We start from the raw sequence: 18412 nt of genomic DNA on the forward strand, positions 1-18412 counted from the left end.
ACTTTTGATATTTTTATCAAGAGCAATCATAGTACACCAGTTCTTTGTAACAGTCAAATTACATATCACTTCTTGATCTTGACAGCTGCTCCTGAGAATAACCTCACTTAACTTGAAGGATCTGCAGCAGACCTGCAATTGTACAAAGCAAGGGTTTATTCCTACTATTAAATTAACAGGTCATTCAAAAGCATAACAGAATAAATAGCTCTGTGATTTTCCCTAAACAGGTCTCAATATGGTGCTCAACATGTTTTTGACATCTCACCATGCATTGAATTGGTTACCATCTGTTTGGCATTTTTTTATTATAAGAGTAGGGGTTTCCCTTTATTTCCTTGGCCCAAATTCTCCTCCCTCATGCTGTTGGATTGTGCTCCAAGGTGACTGTGTTCCCAAAATTACTTGTCACTGTAACACCCTTCAGGCTTGCCTGAGGTATAAGACACTAAATGTAAAAGACCAGGCACGCAGGTACACCAGATTTTTGCCAAGGACCTGGCACTGAGATCCTCATTCAAATTCACCTCACCATATTTTAATGGGCAGAGAGCTGCCAAGTCCCCCCCAACACCATCTGGCTGGGAACTTCTGTATTTACAGCAGCATCACTCCGAAATATCTTCATCTGTGGAGCAGTGAGACACCCGTGGCTGCTCCCAGGATGCCAATGGATTTCTGTGTGGCCAGGAAGTAATAAACAGGGCTTGTGCTACCACAGTGCTGAGAGCTAAGCATGACCAAAGAAACTATTTTTTTGTGCTATCTGATCTACCCATGCAGACTGGGGTCTGCAACCCAGGCTTCCAGAGCATGTGGACCCCAGAAATACATCAAGTACTTCAGCAGTTCTTTGCTTGAATGTAATGGCTGGCCTTTACCACAGTTAATCTATAGCTAGTCTATAATTCTCTATAAAAACAAAAAATTAATTATCTTTTATCAGCTCTATGCCTTTCTCTAACTCACCAGTATTTAAAAGATCTTCTGTTGTTCTTCTGTTCTTCTGTTGGTTTTTTTCCCCAGCCCTAACTCTGAGCACAGCTGGGTTACCACTTTCTGTATCAAAACAAATCAAGTCAAATAAAATCAAATAAATTTGGCTGACTCAAATGCTGTCATAAACCCTTGCTAATGGTAGCTCTCACCTTCACTTAATGGGACCTAAACAATCCTTAAGTCCCTGGCACATTTTGTTCCACTTTCTTTACCCAAACTATCACAAAGTATCCAACCTAGACATAACAGTCATGCACATTCCAGGGGACAGAAATATTTGCACAACACATCTTTGGGAATAACAGTTATGGAAGAGGTAAATAAATTCCTTTTCAAAGATAGGAAGGCAAAGAGAAATAATAATCAGGAAATTATATTGTCTTTCCTTCTGCAGTATTTTTAATTTCCTCCTGAGGATTTTTGGGAGAAGACCACTCTGCAGTCATCTTCCTGGGATAAGCAGAAAGGAAATGAAACTTTAAATGACCTGAAAGGCTGTTTGGTGTTTTTTCCATAGACTTTCACTACAAGTTAGGCACAGAGCTACACCTGATAATATTCTTCAAGGTTAGTTTGATTCAAATATTAAAGGCCTTTTTTTGTTGTATTAGCAATATAGTAATAATTGTATTATATAAGTGCTAATGTTCATTGGGGGGGTTTTTATACATTGCTTTTATTTTCTTTATATTTACAGAAATAAAATCCACTAAAATAGCTCTAAATACACATGCCCTTCCTATTAGATACACAGCCATCATCTTTTACTTATAAAAATGCAAGCAGACACATGTGGTGCTCTTCAGACCAAATCCCAGTTCTGAGGATTCCTCATTCCAGCACACACTGGTCAGCACCTGCCCATGTTTTCTGACCAAACTCTCCTAACACAGCCATGTGCTGAATTTCTCTGTAAGCCAAAACAAAATTTCTGGTGTGACCAAAATGAAATGATAACAGAATTGGGTCACTGACAATCTTTCTTTATGTGTAAACTGAGCATTTAACCACATGAAAGTGAAGCTTTTTTTAATCCTAATTGTCTTCCACTTTTTTTATATATTTAGCCTAAAACAAATCCCTCATTACTTTCTGAAGAAATAATTTATTAAATTTTAGATGCAGTGAAAAATAAATTGTATTTTATATATCTCAGCATCATGCTTCCTTTGTGCTATCAGAGGAACACCCCTGATTCCACAGAAATTATTTTACAGAAAGCAATTTATTAAACCTCACGATCTGTCAAGACACATGAATATTGATGTGCTCACATTAACATCTTCTGGAGCAGCTGAAAACTAAATTTGTCATGACTTAATGGGAATTACATGTTGCAGAGCAACAAGTGACAGGCGCTTAATTAAAGCAAAACTGACAAAGTATCTGAGCCACTATAATAAACGTTTTGTTTTAAACGTCACTAAAGAACTACTTGCATGTTTTCATTGATGCAGAAGGGAAGACAACCTTGAACTCTGGCTTAGGAGATAAAACCTAGAATGGAACAGGTGCAGTTTATCAGCTGGAAATTGCATCTAACAAAACGCTCAGTTACTCTGGAATGCAGTGAATCATGACAAAAATGGCCATTTCCAATTATATTTTACCCAGATTCCAAAAGAAATTATGAACAGACATACATTTATGGTGAAGACACCGAATTCTTTTGAGAGCACAATTAAAACTTATTATTAAAATTGAATCATATATTGGTCCTAGGATGAACATATTCTGAATGTTTGCAGCAAGACTCTTTCCTTGCCTTAAATCAACAAGATTTCTGCAGGAAGGACACCCTTTCACTTACTGCAACAGTAATTTGCTTGTTTGTGGGGTGAGCATCGGTGCTTCATCACCATGTGTTGAAGTTCCATTTAGGAACCTGGCATTCCCAGCCTCCTGTGGGTTCCAGAACACTCTGTATCCTGATTTGTGGGGGAAGAATTTCTGGCTCGATCCAGTCCACAGACTATATTTGGAAACTGGAAATCTGACCATCCTTGAGGGAAAGTGTCCAAAAAGAGCCCTTCTGTGTTAGTATAAGTAGAAGGCTCTTAGTTGATCCCAGGGATCAGCCGGAGGCAGAGACGTGCCAGACACATCTCCCTGCCCATGCAAGGATGCCTTGCAGAGCCCTGCACACCCAGAAACCTCTGGCTGGATTAATTCAGGATTTAGCTGGTTTTGAAAGACACTCAAGTGTCACTGTACCGCGGTGATTTGAGGGAGAACAGATCTAGTTATTGTTTGGAATTTTCTGGAATAAATAAGATGATATTTCTGTTGGCACTACAGGATGTAACAACATGGCAGGCAGCCATGAGGGAAGCATCACTGAATCAGTTCTCCACTGGAGTAGAAAATATCTCCCTTTCTGAAACAGGGATGTTTGGTTGGTTGTTTGGTTGGGGTTTTAAATAGGTCAGTTCAATGCCAGTTGAAAACTCGATTCAATTGGGAAGAACCTGCTCATATCAAATCCATACTCCAGTTGTCTCTGCTGGAGAAGCCATTGGAAATACAAGGTGCCTTCCTGCAGCCCAGTGTTGGCTGGCAGGTGCACCACAGCATCCCAGGATCCTTAGGGTTGGAAAAGTCCTCCAGGATCACCGAGTCCCACCGCTAACCCCACACTGCCAAGGCCACCACTAAACCATGTCCCCAGTGCCACATCCACATGGGTTCTGAACACTCCCAGGGGTGGTGACTCCACCACTGCCCTGGGCAGCCCGTTCCAGTGCCTGACCGCTCTCCCTTCAGTGAAGACATTTTTCAATATCCAGTCTAGACATCTCTTGGCACAACTTGAGGCCTTTTCTTCTTGTCCTGTCACCTGTAACCTGGGAGAAGAGACCAACTCCCACCTGGCTCCACCCTCCTGTCAGGTAGTTGTACAGAGTGATAAGGTCCCCCCTGAGCCTCCTTTTCTCCAGGCTAAGCACCCACTGCTCCCAAAATACTACAACATACTACAGAGTTCCAAGATTTGTCATCTAAAAGCAAAACAAAATCTCTTGCTCTAACCTACAGTTTAGAAAAACAAATACTGCCAGACTGAAGCATCAAAATTAAGTATAAAAATAGATTAAACAAAATATGTCTGCTAAAATTATGTCAGCTTTTTAAAAAAACTCAACAAGCCAAAACAAAAAAACCCACAACTTTTTACTAACTCTGGTGAATTAAGATACAGAGATAGACTTGAATTCTTCATTGTGACGACCCACCCTTAAGGAGAAGGAAGCATATATTCACATGATTGAACTTGAAATAAATTCTATATTTTTCCTTTGAATATTTATTCCAAAAATTCCAGTAAACAATGATCTGTGCTCTGCAGCCTTGTAACATGGTGGGAAGTGTGAATAGGGTAAAAAAAGGAACAATAATAGCACTTTGTGCACAGTATAAATAAAACCATCAGATGAGGCAATGGCAGCTTTAACATCAAAGGACTCTTCCAGGTAAGACTAAAAGAAATTTAGATTTGATTGCCTATCTACTTTTTAATCTGGAATCACGATTTTGGTGCTTTACAGATTTGAGATGTTCTTGCTCTGAGTGGGTGTGTTCATTCCTGTCTTGAAGAACTCAGCAATGACAGCCTACACGTTACTTTATTTAATTCCTCTAGAATTAGTTCTATACTGTTTGCTTGGAGGCCAAGGAATATTTTACAGTGACTATTGTGGGATTCAGTTTTTCCATGTTAAGAATTGTGATGAATAAGTGATTAAGAGATTACGCTGACAAACAAGGAAGTAGCATAAGGTTCCTAAAGGAATTGAATGACACTTTCTGGCTGCTCTGGAGGTCACTGCCTGGTCAAATTGCTTTTTTTGGAGTGCTGTTCACCATTCCTCCCAGTGATTGGCCTGGCTCACATTGTTTCCTTACACTTTTAAATTTCCTTTACTACCTGGAAAGAAAAGGCTACAAAACCAGTATATTCTTCCTCAGAAATAAAGCACGGTGTGAAGTCGATGCAATGATGCAACTCTCTTGGTCTGCCAAGGAATTGCATTTAGCCATTTTTAGCCAAATGCTGGATACCAAAATACAAGTCTTGAAAGGAACAGAAACTCCACGGGAAAGAGTTTCTATGGAATAAACATTTCCTGCAAAAAAAGGGGGTTAGGCTACTTTTCTTTTTTTTTTCCCCCCAGTGTTTTTAAAGTACTGGAGATGGGCTTTTATTTTTAAAATTGCTTTTTAATAAAAGGTAGTTTTATGCTACAGTTTCAAATTCATCTATAATTGAATGAATGACATAAACCCTAAAGTAGAATATTTTCTACTTTCTGCTCTTCCCATCACTTGGCTGTCCAGTTTTCCTCAGAGCAACGGATCTTTTGTGTTGCTTCTCAGAAATTTTGAAATGGATCAGATGCAACATTAATAAACTGTGCTGGTGGATGGGAACAGCTAAGAGCAATTACTCCCTTGGAAACAAGGGGAGAGGTGCAGACTTATTGGGGCATAGGACACATTACATCTTAACCCTTTTAAGCATGAAGAAGAAAGTAGTCAGCTTTTCATATCAGTTATCAGAAAAAGCCTAATAGCCAACCTCAAAATGACAAAAAATAACAACCAAAAAATCTATGCTAAGTAATTGTTATTTGCTTACAACATTTCTAAAGCAGAACATCAGCTACCCTCTTAAAATCCTCCAGAAAACAGCAGTAAAAGCAGTGGAGGAGGCTGGGTTCTACATCAACCCAGTCCATCATGAATAGGTGTTGGGAAACAAAGATTATTTAGAATACAAGATGCTGGAATAGAAGAGATCTGCACACAGGCTGCAGTGCTTGCTGTACCTCTGTCTTCTCTATATTCCCCTGGCTTTTGTTCTGATGCCTTTCAGTACCCCAGCCTCAAAAGGTGATATATCATCTGGTTCCTGTGAATAAGAGGTGCTGTTTCTCTCTTGAAAAGGGTTCTTTAAATCCTCCTGTTTCTCTGGAATTCTTCAGCTCCAAGCTGAGCCAGAGGCAGAGCCAGGCAGTGCTGGCAGTGGTGTTCAGCAGCTGGGTAGAGTCTGCAAAAGGATGGCTATTCTAGAACCAATCTTGCCACCTTATCTGTAGCCTCCTGGGGCAAAAAATACTATTCAGCATTCAAAAATATCCAGTAAACAGGCTGATATAAGGTATTTATAAATGAAGAAGGTGCAGGAACAAGCCTGTCTCACCAGCCTGTTGTCGACTGCCCAGCTGTGGTATGAGAGAAGGACACACAACTCCCACAGCACGATTCAGGAGTACCAACACATCAGAAAATGGCAACTGCTAAATAACATTTTCCTTTGCATCACTATCAAGTCACTTGTAAAGGGCTATTTCTGCCCAAGCTGCATATAAATTGCACGTTGTTAGTGGATTGATGCTCTCTGGCTTCATCTGCACAGTGCTTCGTGCCAAAACCCACGAGACTGCAGGACCTCAGTCGTAAAGAAGAAAATAATCAATAAGCCTGGGCAGCTTGTGACGTTTAGTGACAGGTTTTCACTGCCTATATGGCTGTATTTTAATTTAGACAAAAATAGTCAACACTGCACTTGCATGCAAAAAGAAGTCATCTGCTTCTTATCTAATGTGTAATTCAATAATTCCTATAATTGATCTTCATTGACAGTTTTTGCAAGCTCACTCACCCACACTGCACATATTGTGCTTCCTGACATAATTCCCAACATAGGCGATGATATTTCAACAGAGGAAGCTTGTTAAATCAGGTCAAACAAACTAAAGAATCGGAATGTGCTGCAAGTCCCTGCAGCTGTCTGTCTTTCTACCATTCCCTCCACTTCCAAAAAAAACAAAAGCCAAAAAATAATAAAAAAAAAAGAATCCCAGCTATTGGCATTTTTGCAATGGGCTAAAAATACAAAACTCAGCTTTGTTAAATGTTGATAGGCTTCCAAGCTGAAATACATCAGCATTATCTCCCTAGATGCTGGACTATTACTGTTGATCAGATATAACTGCCAGTCTTTTATTGCTTCCACAAGGTTTAATTTTCCCTGGAAGTGCCATATATATTCTAATGACCTGCTGAATTAAAAGGATTCTAAATTGGTTCCCAATTGATGAGATGGTGTTTCTGAGATCAGCCAATAAAGGGCATTTTCTCTCACAGACAAAGGAACACAAAAATTCTGGAGGTGATAATGGGTCTTCAGGTGTCTGAAAGAGTGATACCTAATTTCAGAGAAACACAAACAATAGATGCATTTTCCATTTACAGTGATTGTAAATAAAGAGGAACATAATATTTCTGTTTTATAAACACGATCACTTGCCTACTCAGCGTTCTCCAACTATATCAAACTACTGTTATTCCTCAAAGAATTGAGATACAGGAAGAGTTTAACAGACTAACAGCTAATAGATACTAACAGATAGCTAATGGAAGCATGTTAGAATACTAGACACGAAAGGCTGGAGGATCATTTCCACAGCATATGCTGGCACAGGAGAACCCCATTTTAATTTTCTATAAATACAACTCCAGCTTTTAAAACAAAACATTATTGGAAGCACAGTGCAAGGCACTTTTCCAAAGATGTAAATTCCTTTATTCCAGATTCTCCTTCCAGCTCTAAGCCCTCATTCTATGGCAGTTGAGAAATGATTCCCATAAATCACCTCCTTCACCCAGAAGCCTTTTCCCCAATCGGCTGGGGGTGGGCTCTTAGTCTGACTCCCAGCTGTGCTGCTGAATGATTTTCCAATTTCTGGTGGCTTTAGCACTTCAGGTTAGTTATGCTGCACATTATTGAGCTGCTAAGTCATCAGGAGAAAAAGGGAAGCAACCAAGGGTGACGCATGTGCAGACACAATAAAAATCAAAGCAGCCTGCTCTTACCACAGCCAGGTCCAGGGAGGCTCCTGCACGGGGCAGGGATGTTGGTGTGCCCCGAAGAGTAACACAGTATTTCCTGAGCTCTGCAGACGTATCATGCTATGTGGAAGCATCTTCTTTTTCCCACTGAGTACGTTCTGAAACACCAAGCAAACAAAAACACTTGAAGGGCAAACCCATAAATATTTCAGTAGGTTGTATATAGGTTACTCCTTTGGAGTTAAACACTGGAGTAAAACTGACACAGAGTGTATCTTACATGTCACAGACACTGAACAACACAAAACTCATCCAGGGAACAGCAAGGATTCCAAGCTATGGGCCAGACTGTGGCACAGGAAGCCATACAGCCTCTTTGGGGAGGATATTCAATAATGGAATGTTTGGAAGGTAGTTGCTTCCTTCCCTTTTGGTCTTCACTGAAATTTCTTCACTTAAATGTAAATTTGGGGAAGCGATATTCATCTATGTGATGTCCTTAAATCAAAACAGCAAGGGAAAATATAAAAATTAATTAAATTCTTTACATAAGGCTACATCTAACACTGACCTAAAAGAGGCAAAAAAATTATTTATTTAAACTAAGATACAATTTTAATAGTAAAGTGTTGCTGAAAGAATCCAGATACCCAAATATGCGGCCAGCTAACCCACAGCACTGAAATCACTGAAAACGTGTGAGATGACTTCTGATGACTCTTCCCTTCCTGCCTAACAAGGCTGATTTCATGTGATTCAAAAGATTGTGTCAGGCAAAAGTCTGGAAGCTTTATAAAATGACCTGATCTCCAAGAGAGAGGAGAATCACAGAGCAAAGGGCATTCAGCCAAACCCAGCTCTGCTGGAGAGCCTGAGCTGCTGTGGAGCTTTATCACAGTCTCTGCGTCCAGGATGAAAGGCCATCAGGTCAGCAAAATATGCACCCGACCTCTACATCCCCTACAACAGCATGTCAGGTCCTCATCGTTCCCAGTGAATTATGTTTGGCTTCATTTTTGTCACGCCTCTCGTTTGTCCTGTTGCAGGTCACGCTGCCTTCACGCACCCCACGGGAGAAGTTTGCTGTGAACTCACGCCGAGGCTGCGCTAAATGTTCATAAATGTCATTTCTGATGTGACTGAGCTCACCAGGCCTCTGCAGGCACAGAATGCTGTACAGCAAAATGTAAAAATGGGAAATGAGAATAGAAGACACTTTGTTAAGGTAATGCTCGTATCTGAATTTCACCCCAATATAGATCATGTGTGGGTGAATATTAGATTTAAGCAGTTAACTGAATGCTGAATCTTTTAGTGACAAATATGGTCTATGCACTTCCTAAAGTGTCTAGAAGTATGCAAAGCAATAACATGTGAAAGGCAGGATAGAAAGAGAAAGGAAACTTTTAATCTTAAGGTTTATTTTTAGGTGATACATTGAATGAAGGTTTGGCTCTTCCATAGAACACCCACACCCATGCAGCAGAGCAAAGATTCTGATGAATGTGATACCCAGAGTATCACAGCTTTCTTCATGGCTGCTTTTTTCATATAATGTAGTTAGTTAATTAGATCTCCTCTGATCAATCATTGAATTACTGCTTCAAAAGGCATTATGATATGATGAGAGTGCCTCGCAGCAGTTAAACACTTTGATTTTTCTGTCCTAACACATTTACAGCTGGTGTCAACTAGGTCCTCCCAGCAGGAATAAAGAAATACTTTTTTAAATTACAAGCACAATTTATCTCACAATTTATCTCACAATTTAAAAGCTGACCAATAAATTTACTGTAATATGGATTCATTCTCCCCATTGCTCCTTTCTGGTATTTAAGAACAATCTCTTTCATGTTTTCCATGTGCCTTATGTTTTGATCTCAAGTTCTCTGGAGCTGTGACCTTCTTTCTTGCTCATGTTCTATTCAGCTCTTTTATACCATCACCATCCCACATCTGTGACTTCAGCTGTGTCACAGCATCCCCCTCCTTGATCCTTGAGGTTCCTCTCAAAAACCAAAGCAGTGTAGTCACTACAAGAAGATATCGACAGGAACTCTTTTGTTTTCCTCTTGTGACGGCTTTTGAAGAGAAATTGTAATCTAAGGGTCACAACTTCAACAAGAGATTTGCATGACTTGGAATTGGGGGCTGTTGGCAAGTTACTGCCTTGGCTTCTCTTCACCCCTCTGTGAAAGACCAACAAGGATTACAGAACAATGTTACTCCAAGAATTCCCTTCTTACAGTTTGGACTGCTTAGAAGTCCAGGAAGGGCTGATGTGTAGGTTAGGGAAAGGTCTGGGTTTGCAGCCTCTCCAAAAGCAGATGCCACTTCACGTGTGTAACATTCGGGGATCTTTGCACAGTGCTGGGCAGAGGAGTTCTTGTGCTTGCACTACAGCAGGCAAATAAAAAAGCTCTCAAAGATTTGCTTCTGTTAGTGATGCAAGCCCCCAAATGGGGAGAAAAGAGGTGTTGGTTTTCTGAGCAGTATAAATGATGGGAAATAATTTACTTTATAATCCTAAAGAAATACATTTGCCCAATGAAAGAGAGCTGAACTGTTCTGCTGTTGCCTTTCCAGCAGTATAGTGCAGGTAATTAAACAACAGAAACCGATACCCATAATTCAACTGTATGTCTTAGCTATTATTTGGCAATTCTTTTTCTTTTGGAAACTCTTATACATAATATGTGCTTAAAATGGAAATTACTCATAGCAAGTTTTATTTCATTGTGAATTGTTCTCATACAGCAATATGTAACCACATTTGTAAAGAACCCAAATCTTCTACTGCCAACTGAAGCTGTCCTGCACTCTTACAAAGTCTGCTATTTTGAATTTAATGTGCTACCTGCTGCGTGGGCAGCAGACCCCAGAGAGATGATATACCAGTCTGGCAGCTCTCCACTCTGTGAAGTGGAAGGGTTCTGACAAATTGAAGGGGATTTAGAAAGCAGCAACTAGATGAGAAGACATAAGATTTCCGTTTTTCTGGAGAGATTAAGACTTGGGTATTTTTATAGCAAGGTTGATTACTGCTCTCAAATTAAACACCACTACTCAGGGAAACATTTTATCATCTGGAAACTCACTTCCTAGTACTTGCAGGTCTCCCCATGGCCAGGCCAGAAGAGGAAAGAGATTTCCAGGTGCCCTGCAGAGCCAAGACGAGAAGGGGTTCCTGGTCTTGACCACCCTGCAGAGCCCTTTTCCTGGGGCTCAGGGAGGCTGAATGTGGTCCCTGTCCTGTGGTATTCACAGACACCACTTCGCCTTCCAAAAGAAAGGAATGGGCATTTTGAATAGAAGTCACTTGGACTTCTCTGACTTAAATATTCAGAAGTTTTGTTGCTTCTTTCACTCTTTTTTTCACTCTCTGAACATCTGTTTCAACTGTTTCTCATGAGCTAGTATTCAGTAAGTACTACAAAGCAATGTAATATTTAATCAACATTAAGAAGCAACAGCTGGCTTTTCCAGCTGAAACTGATATGTGGAAGATGAAAACCAAGAATGTTTCCCAATATGATCCTGTTACCAGAACACACACTGACAGACATCTCACCTGCCTGCCACAGCACCTGGGTATCAAAAAGATCAGGCAGTTGACTTCGGGCTTAGGCTGAACAAGGTGACAACACTCTTTCTAGTAACTCAGCTGTTAAAAAGAAATGGAAGAAATCACAGTTTGAAAGCGTGAAAAAGGGGAAGGATGCTGGGGAATAGCACTGACTACCTCAAGCTAGTGCAGGGCCCCTCATCCATGTAGAATGAGCTTCAGCTCACCAGGAGCAACTTAATTACTTCTGTTCAATGGTTTCCCACCCACATGTTTATCGAAGTTCGTGCTCTTGGAAAGTGCTGAGGAAACAGCTCAGAGGATGAAAGGGGATTACTCTCATAGGTAATGGGTGCTGCAAAAGCTCCTTGTGAAAGCTTCTGTGCTGCACATATCCAGGGTGCCTCCACCTGGACAGGATTGTCTGGCTCCTGATAATGTGACAGTTCAGGCTCTGGGACTTTTTCCAGTGCTTGGGATTAGTAAGTAAGGGGATTCCTTTGCACTGGTTGAAAGGGTAAATTTTGTTTGTGCAAAACACCCCAAACTAAAAAATCTCTTAAAGCTGCACATTCCTTCACCTTAAGGCAAGAAACCAGCAAGACATGGAAAGGAAACTCTGTTAGACACACATCCTCTCTGAAATGTTTAAATGACTGAACGGGAGCAAGAGGTTCTTGTATCAGATTATCAAGCTCTTGCAGTGTCCAGTCCTCCATAAATCTTGCTCTCAAAGGACAAATCCTTCCTGCCACAGCCACACACAGCAGCGACCACAGCACAGCCAGAGCAAGGTTTTTGAAGCTCATGAGCCCTGCAGGTGGAACACAGAAATGTTCTCGAAATCCAGCAAGGTTGGCCAGGGCACCACCTAAACACAGACAGGAACAACCTCATCTTCAGCTGTGAGCATCCATTAATCACGTATTCTCTAAGGAGGGACAACAATTGAGCAGATCCTGCAAGGATACGAAGCTGGTGGTGTTTGCACCAAGGAGTTAGCAGGCCCTAAGGATTCGTAATTACACAAATAAATATATAGCTAATAAAAAAACCCTATTATCCTGTACTTTTTACTTTAAAATTTCTTGTTCCCAAGAAGTGAATCAGGTCTCTCTTCATATAATTTATAGAACACCAGTTTCCATAACAACATAATTGCTCAATGAAGCAAAAATACCTGGCAGAGTTGCCATTATCATGAAATAATTGACCACAACAGTGAGTGAAAGAGGCTGCATTAAACCCCACATTGCCATGTGTCAACATATTCAATTACAATCCAGTAATGCCAGATCAAAGAGCAGCATTCCTAACATGAGTCATTACAAATCACAGCATATCCCTAAGAAGCAGAGCAAGATAATAGCGAACAAATATTTTTCCCCACAACAAAGCACAAAGTCATGTCCAATCATTTAATGGTTGCAGAACTCCATGGGCAACACCATGACAGGCAATTTTAGGATCTGAGGGGTTTGCTGTAAAGAAATACAGGCAAGAACATCTCTCTCACTTGGTATCTTCATATGAGCAAAGGTACAGGCTACTTTATATTTCTCAAAAGGGGTGTTTGTTCCACAAAGGCTTGTCAAGCATTGCCACGTGGTAAGATCCAAGAGGAAGTGGCTCACACTCACTGCTGAAAACACCTACTTCATTGAAAAACACAGCCCTAGTCTAGATGTAGACCTACATCTCCCCACAGAGACTGCCACTGCAAGAAGGAGCCAGCTTGGATCCTGTGTCCAGAGTCTACCTGGAGCATGGTAAGTCAAGAAAAAGCCCCAGGTACAAAGTAGCCTGTGTGTCAGGTGAGGGCCAGGTGTGAACCAAAGTTAAATTTCTGCTGTGGTACCCCAAACAGATCAAGCTGACCTGAAATATTGGCCATGCAACTCCTCCAGCTCCAGAGTAGTTCTGCTTGTTCCCAGCACTGACAGTTTTGTTCTGGAGAGGCTGTTCCAGCATATTTCCAAACTTTACACCTCAAAAAGACTAAAAGCTATGGTACAAAGTACTCACGTCTCTAACTCAGATGTCTCAGCATGATACTTCTGTGTTCCATACCACAGGTCAAAATTATTTCCCTGTTCTTGCACCCCTTGTTCCTTACACACAGGCAGGGTGAGCACAGCATGGTGTTGGCTCTGTCCTTGGGCATTCCTGAGTCACCCAGGCCATGCTTTGCACCTTAGCAGTCAAGGGATGTTTCCACTGATTTTGTTGTTATGAGTCACCTTGGTGGGTGAGTGCTCTTTCTGCTCTGATGTATTATTGATAACCCTGGAAAAAAACAAACTTGTCAGAAACTCTGTGGGGATATTGAAAAAAAATCAGGATGGTCTTTTATTTTACTATGTGTTGCTTGGCTAACACACTCATAACAGCTTTCTTTTCCCTTCTGTTTAATGAGAAATTTCTGTTCTTTTCTCCCTTATCAACTTTTGCAAATATACCTTCCCATCTTGTATTTTCTCTATCCAGCACCAGGGAAAACCCTGGCACACATGTACCACGTAGCTTTGGACATTACAGAAGCAAAGAGGAAGAAAGGTCACACATGAGCCTTACCTCTGGCTTTGCAGTTCTGGCCTGATTTGAAAGCAAGACACATATGTCCTTCAATTATTCACTAGGGTAACAGCAAACTCTGAGGCTACCTGCACCTCTTGCTGCCCATCTTGCAGCAGCAGGAGGCTGTGGCACACAAACACCTCAGCACAGAGGTCCCAAACAACCAGAAAAACTGAAACATTTGTCAGAAATAATGTGCAGTAAAGCAAAGAGAAAATAAGGCAATTAATCACTCAAAAAAAGGGGGGTGAGGGAGAAGGGGAGAGGGAGGGAGAGGGGGGGAGAGAGAGAGAGAGAGAGAAAGAGAGAGAATGGGAAAAGAAACCTGATAGCTTGTGCTGCCTCTCCTGGAAGTCTGTCAGCCCACTGACAGGAAGATTAAAGATGCTGATGGGAATTCCTTTCTCACCACAGGCAGCTTTAAAAGCACAGGACAATAATCTACTTTTACAGATCTGGCTGTGACTTTTCCACAACACGTCTTTTTCCTCCCTTACTCTAAATAAAAAAGGATGATCCATTGCAGCTCAGCTTGTTTTCTGAGTGCTGCCTTCACAGCCGGGGTGAAGGTATTGATTGAAGCACTTGGACATTTATTGGATTTGTGACTTTTCTGATGTGTTAAAAATGTTTTGACCTGCTTAACTCATACAGTCCTACATGCTCCAGCATTTGTTAGTGTAACCACTAAAGGTCCAGACTCTCTGCCACACTTCCTTTATGAAGAGACCAACCAGTGAAATTCCTGGAAGGCAGGATATAGACTTGAAAGCATTGGATTTAGCAATATACTTGACACTGGGCTTGAAGAGCCTGCACAGCTTAGAGTTCACCTCTCCTTGACCCTCTGGGAAGGACAATACACATTGCTGTACCCACAGCTTAAGCTGGATTGCTGGTTTCAGTGTCTTGCTTTTTTAGGAACCTGTTTAGCAGAGTGAATTGCACTGGTAGGTTGTTCTGAATGGCCTCTTGAGTCGAGTTCTCCAGCCATCCCCACAGCTTATTTACTGAATGGGTTCATCGTGGGATGAGGAAATGCAAGAAGGGGAAATGACTTAGGGACAAAGTCAGTGCTGTCCTTTTGCCCCATAAGGACAGAACTTTTTGCTACTTGATTTTCTTATACAGACCTCTAAGTTTTCATCTGAGCAAGAAAAGAATGATTGATCTTCTTACAGGCAATCTTACACCACTCTCATACCTATGCTTTATTTTCACCCTTGTTTCCCAATTTCACAGAAAAGGCCTTTATATATCCTGGACAAGGTGACATTTTTGTGTTCTGTGATGACATCACTTGCTCTCAGTTCTCTGTGTGCTTGAGTCAGTCTGGCCTTTTTGCATTTTCAGAAAGGGTCATCCCTGTGGTGATTTCCAGGCTGAAGGATAATTTGTGCTTTACACAGGAATATTCTGTGTTGCAAGAGCAGTTCTCAGTACCTGAGGAGTGATGTCTCACATCAGGCTTCAGCAGTGCAATTAAAAAACAGCAACCTCCTGTTTCACTTGTTTCATGTAAAAAATTTATTCTGTTTTCTGGGCTGAGGCTCTCCAAAGGACATGACCAAGCTTAGTAAGGGGAAGAAGAGCAGAAATGGGAGTCGAGTGTCCACTTATGGGCAGCAACTGTACCAGCTCTCAGCTGAAATAAATTCCAGGATCCTAATAGATAATGCCACCATATGACTGTAAATAAACTGTATTATTATATTCTTAATAGCTTTTCATGGATATTCGAATGGGATAACACACACAAAATAAAATACTAGTAAAATAACAGACAAAGGAGTTTTAAAAAATAGTAACCTAATTATTTCTAAAAAGTCAAATCAATAATTAAATTCACAGGACAACAGAATTATTATTTTTTTAAAGTGGAAGTCAATAACATGTGTTGTAAACAAAGCTTTAATCCGAGGTTACTCCAGATACACAGTAATGTTTCACAGTCAATAGGCCCCAAAAGAGTATTAAGCTTGCATAGATGCCTGACTAAGATGGTGACATATTTACAATACATACCACTGATTTATATGTGTTTTTTCCTCTCCATCCAAGCAATAGCTTTTCCTCATCTCTATCCTAACAGCTGCAGCTACGGGTTTTGCTTCAGGCTTTGTTTGGGGGATTAAAAGCATCTCAGTATAATCTCTTTTTGTTTTATACACTGAAGAAAGAATTAGAGATGAAAATTGATGCCACAATGGATTTCATTAATCACACCAGGAGGCTTGGTTTGCTGTAGTAGGCACTTCCAGCAGAAGGTGCTCACAATCAGCTTAAATATTAAACGCCCTCCTGTGTTTAAATAGCGATGATCAAATCTGTGAAAGCACAGCTCCCATGGCAGGGCAGGGGTTCTTTCAAAAGGGCCAATGCTGTTCCAACCAGCTCACCTTATGGTGAATCCTCCTCTCCAGCAATGTAAGCATCAGTTGACTGCCAGGACAAAAGGACTAGAAAAATCAGTGCCTGGGGGAATTGCTACGAGATAAAGGAAGCGTCACCTCTGGGTCAGCAGCGCAAAAGAAATCACGACGGTCATAATGGCCAACAGTTGCCACGGTGGGACGGGTGCTGGCAGCTTGGCACGAGGTACCAGGTGTCCGCCTGGCCCTCGGAGAGCAGGAGCTCACATTACAAAAAGCACCCCAAATGTTAACTGACGCTGCCAAGAACAGGGCCGAGAATAGACAGGTCCCGCTGGCTGGGCTGTTGGGGCGTATCCCCACGGAAGGCCAAGTCCCAGTGGCAGATGGCCAGAGGGAAGTTTGCATTCCCACAATTCATGTTCTAACTGTTACGAATAATCAGCAGCTCTCCAGGGCCCTGGGTCTGACACGAGGCAGGAGCCAGCCCTGCTAGAAAACTGCATCAGTCACCAACTGTGCACCAAAAGCATCCTTGGACTGATGCATCAGGGCTGTTGCATACAGATGAATGTGGTCTGAGTATTCTGTAGAGGAAAGGAAAGCAAGCCCCATGGAAAGCGGGTCTACAGAGAAAAGCTGTAACACTTGTAATTCCTTTCTGCAGAATCCAGGAATCAAAAGCACGAGTTCCCTTAAAAATGTTTTTGTTCAATCACTATTAAAGTATCATTTGAAATTAGAGCATAAACAGAATTGAGGGAATGGGGTTTCAGCAAACGTGACAATATACAGCTTTATGCTGCCTTATTCTGCCTCAGCCTCTCTCCTGTGGTGAGACAACAAAACCAAAACTGAAAACCCAACAAGTCCTGACCCCAGTAGAGAGAACAGTGCCAGGAGAAGAATTGACTACAACTCCCAACGTTCACTAAGGGTACCTTTAGGACAAACGCTATCCGGGAACATCCCAAACAATCTGAAATTGAAAGCGAGCCCCGGTGGCTGTTGGAAGCTGTAGTCAGCTCTCCAGGGCGAACCACTGAGCAGAAAGATCCCGAGAGCCGCTCTGGTACCCAAAAGATCCCCTCTAGAGCTCAGGGTAGCGGGCAGGCAGAACGCGCTGTGCCCCTTCCGGAGGGGTGCCAAGCTCCGCTTTTGGGCTTTCCCAATGTTTTGGGGGGATTTTCGGCCTGGGGCTGCGGCAGAAGCAGCGAGACCTGCCGGCGGCAGGCGGCTCCAGGAGGGGCCGGGCAGCGACCCGCGGGGTCCCGGTGCCGCTGCGGTGCCCGGCGGCGATGCCGGTGCCGCCGGAGGTGCCCGTGCCGGTGCCGCTGCGGAGCCGCCGGCGGGGCCCGGCGGCGGGGGGCGGGGGCCGGGGGCGGCGGCGCTCCCCGCCCAGCCGCCGCAGCCGCGGGCCGGGCGCGGGGGGCGCAGCGGAGCGGCGGCGGCGCGCAGGGCCATGTCGGCGCCGTGCCTGCGCCTGCCCGCCGCCGGGTCAGCACCGGCGGAGGCGGACAGCGCCGGCGGCATGGAGCCGCCCGGGGCCGCCGCCCTGGAGCTGGCCCTGGAGGAGGAGCTGGCGCTGCTGGCCGCCGCCGGGGAGCCGCCGGAGCCGCCGCCCGCCGCCGCCGCCCGCGACCCCGAGCTGCTCTCGCTGATCCGGCAGAAGGAGAAGGACCTGGTGCTGGCGGCGCGGCTGGGGAAGGCGCTGCTGGAGCGCAACCAGGACATGAGCCGGCAGTACGAGAGGATGCACAAGGAGCTCACCGACAAGCTGGAGGTGAGGCCCCGCCGCCCGGCCCCGGCCCGCGGGCGGACCATCGGAGCGCGGCCCCTTCCCCGGCCGGCCCCGGGCACGGGCCCTGCCGGGCAGCCCACGGGACTCCCCGAGGCCCTGACGGGGAAGGAAGGGTCTGAGCGATCCCTCCGAGGCCTGGGGGAGGCAAAGCTGCTGCTTTCTCCCCCGCTCCCGAGCTGGGGCCGGGCTGCAGCGCCGTGCTCGGGAGGTCCCCGGGGGGCCCTTTCGCCCCAGGACCCAGGTACCACC

General features: G+C 43.3%; 1 protein-coding gene across 7 annotated transcripts in view; it reads left to right on the forward strand.

Moving 5' to 3' along the window:
- The first annotated feature begins 17824 nt into the window (after nucleotides 1–17824).
- The window catches only part of BICDL1 (BICD family like cargo adaptor 1), a 50158-nt gene continuing 49570 nt past the window's right edge, over nucleotides 17825–18412 (forward strand). For all 7 annotated transcript variants that reach the window (XR_003539433.2, XR_003539434.2, XR_005564593.1 and 4 more), the window contains exon 1: nucleotides 17825–18145. Coding sequence is in view for 4 of the 7 variants with exons in the window: in XM_027714135.2 (XP_027569936.1) it covers nucleotides 17825–18145 (321 nt within the window). In the remaining 3 variants the exon portion in view is untranslated. The remainder of the gene's footprint in view (nucleotides 18146–18412) is intronic.

This window comes from Pipra filicauda, unplaced genomic scaffold (assembly GCF_003945595.2).
Source record: "Pipra filicauda isolate LSUMZ 115617 unplaced genomic scaffold, ASM394559v2 scaffold33_size4404698_pilon, whole genome shotgun sequence".
Taxonomy (NCBI): Eukaryota; Metazoa; Chordata; class Aves; order Passeriformes; family Pipridae; genus Pipra; species Pipra filicauda.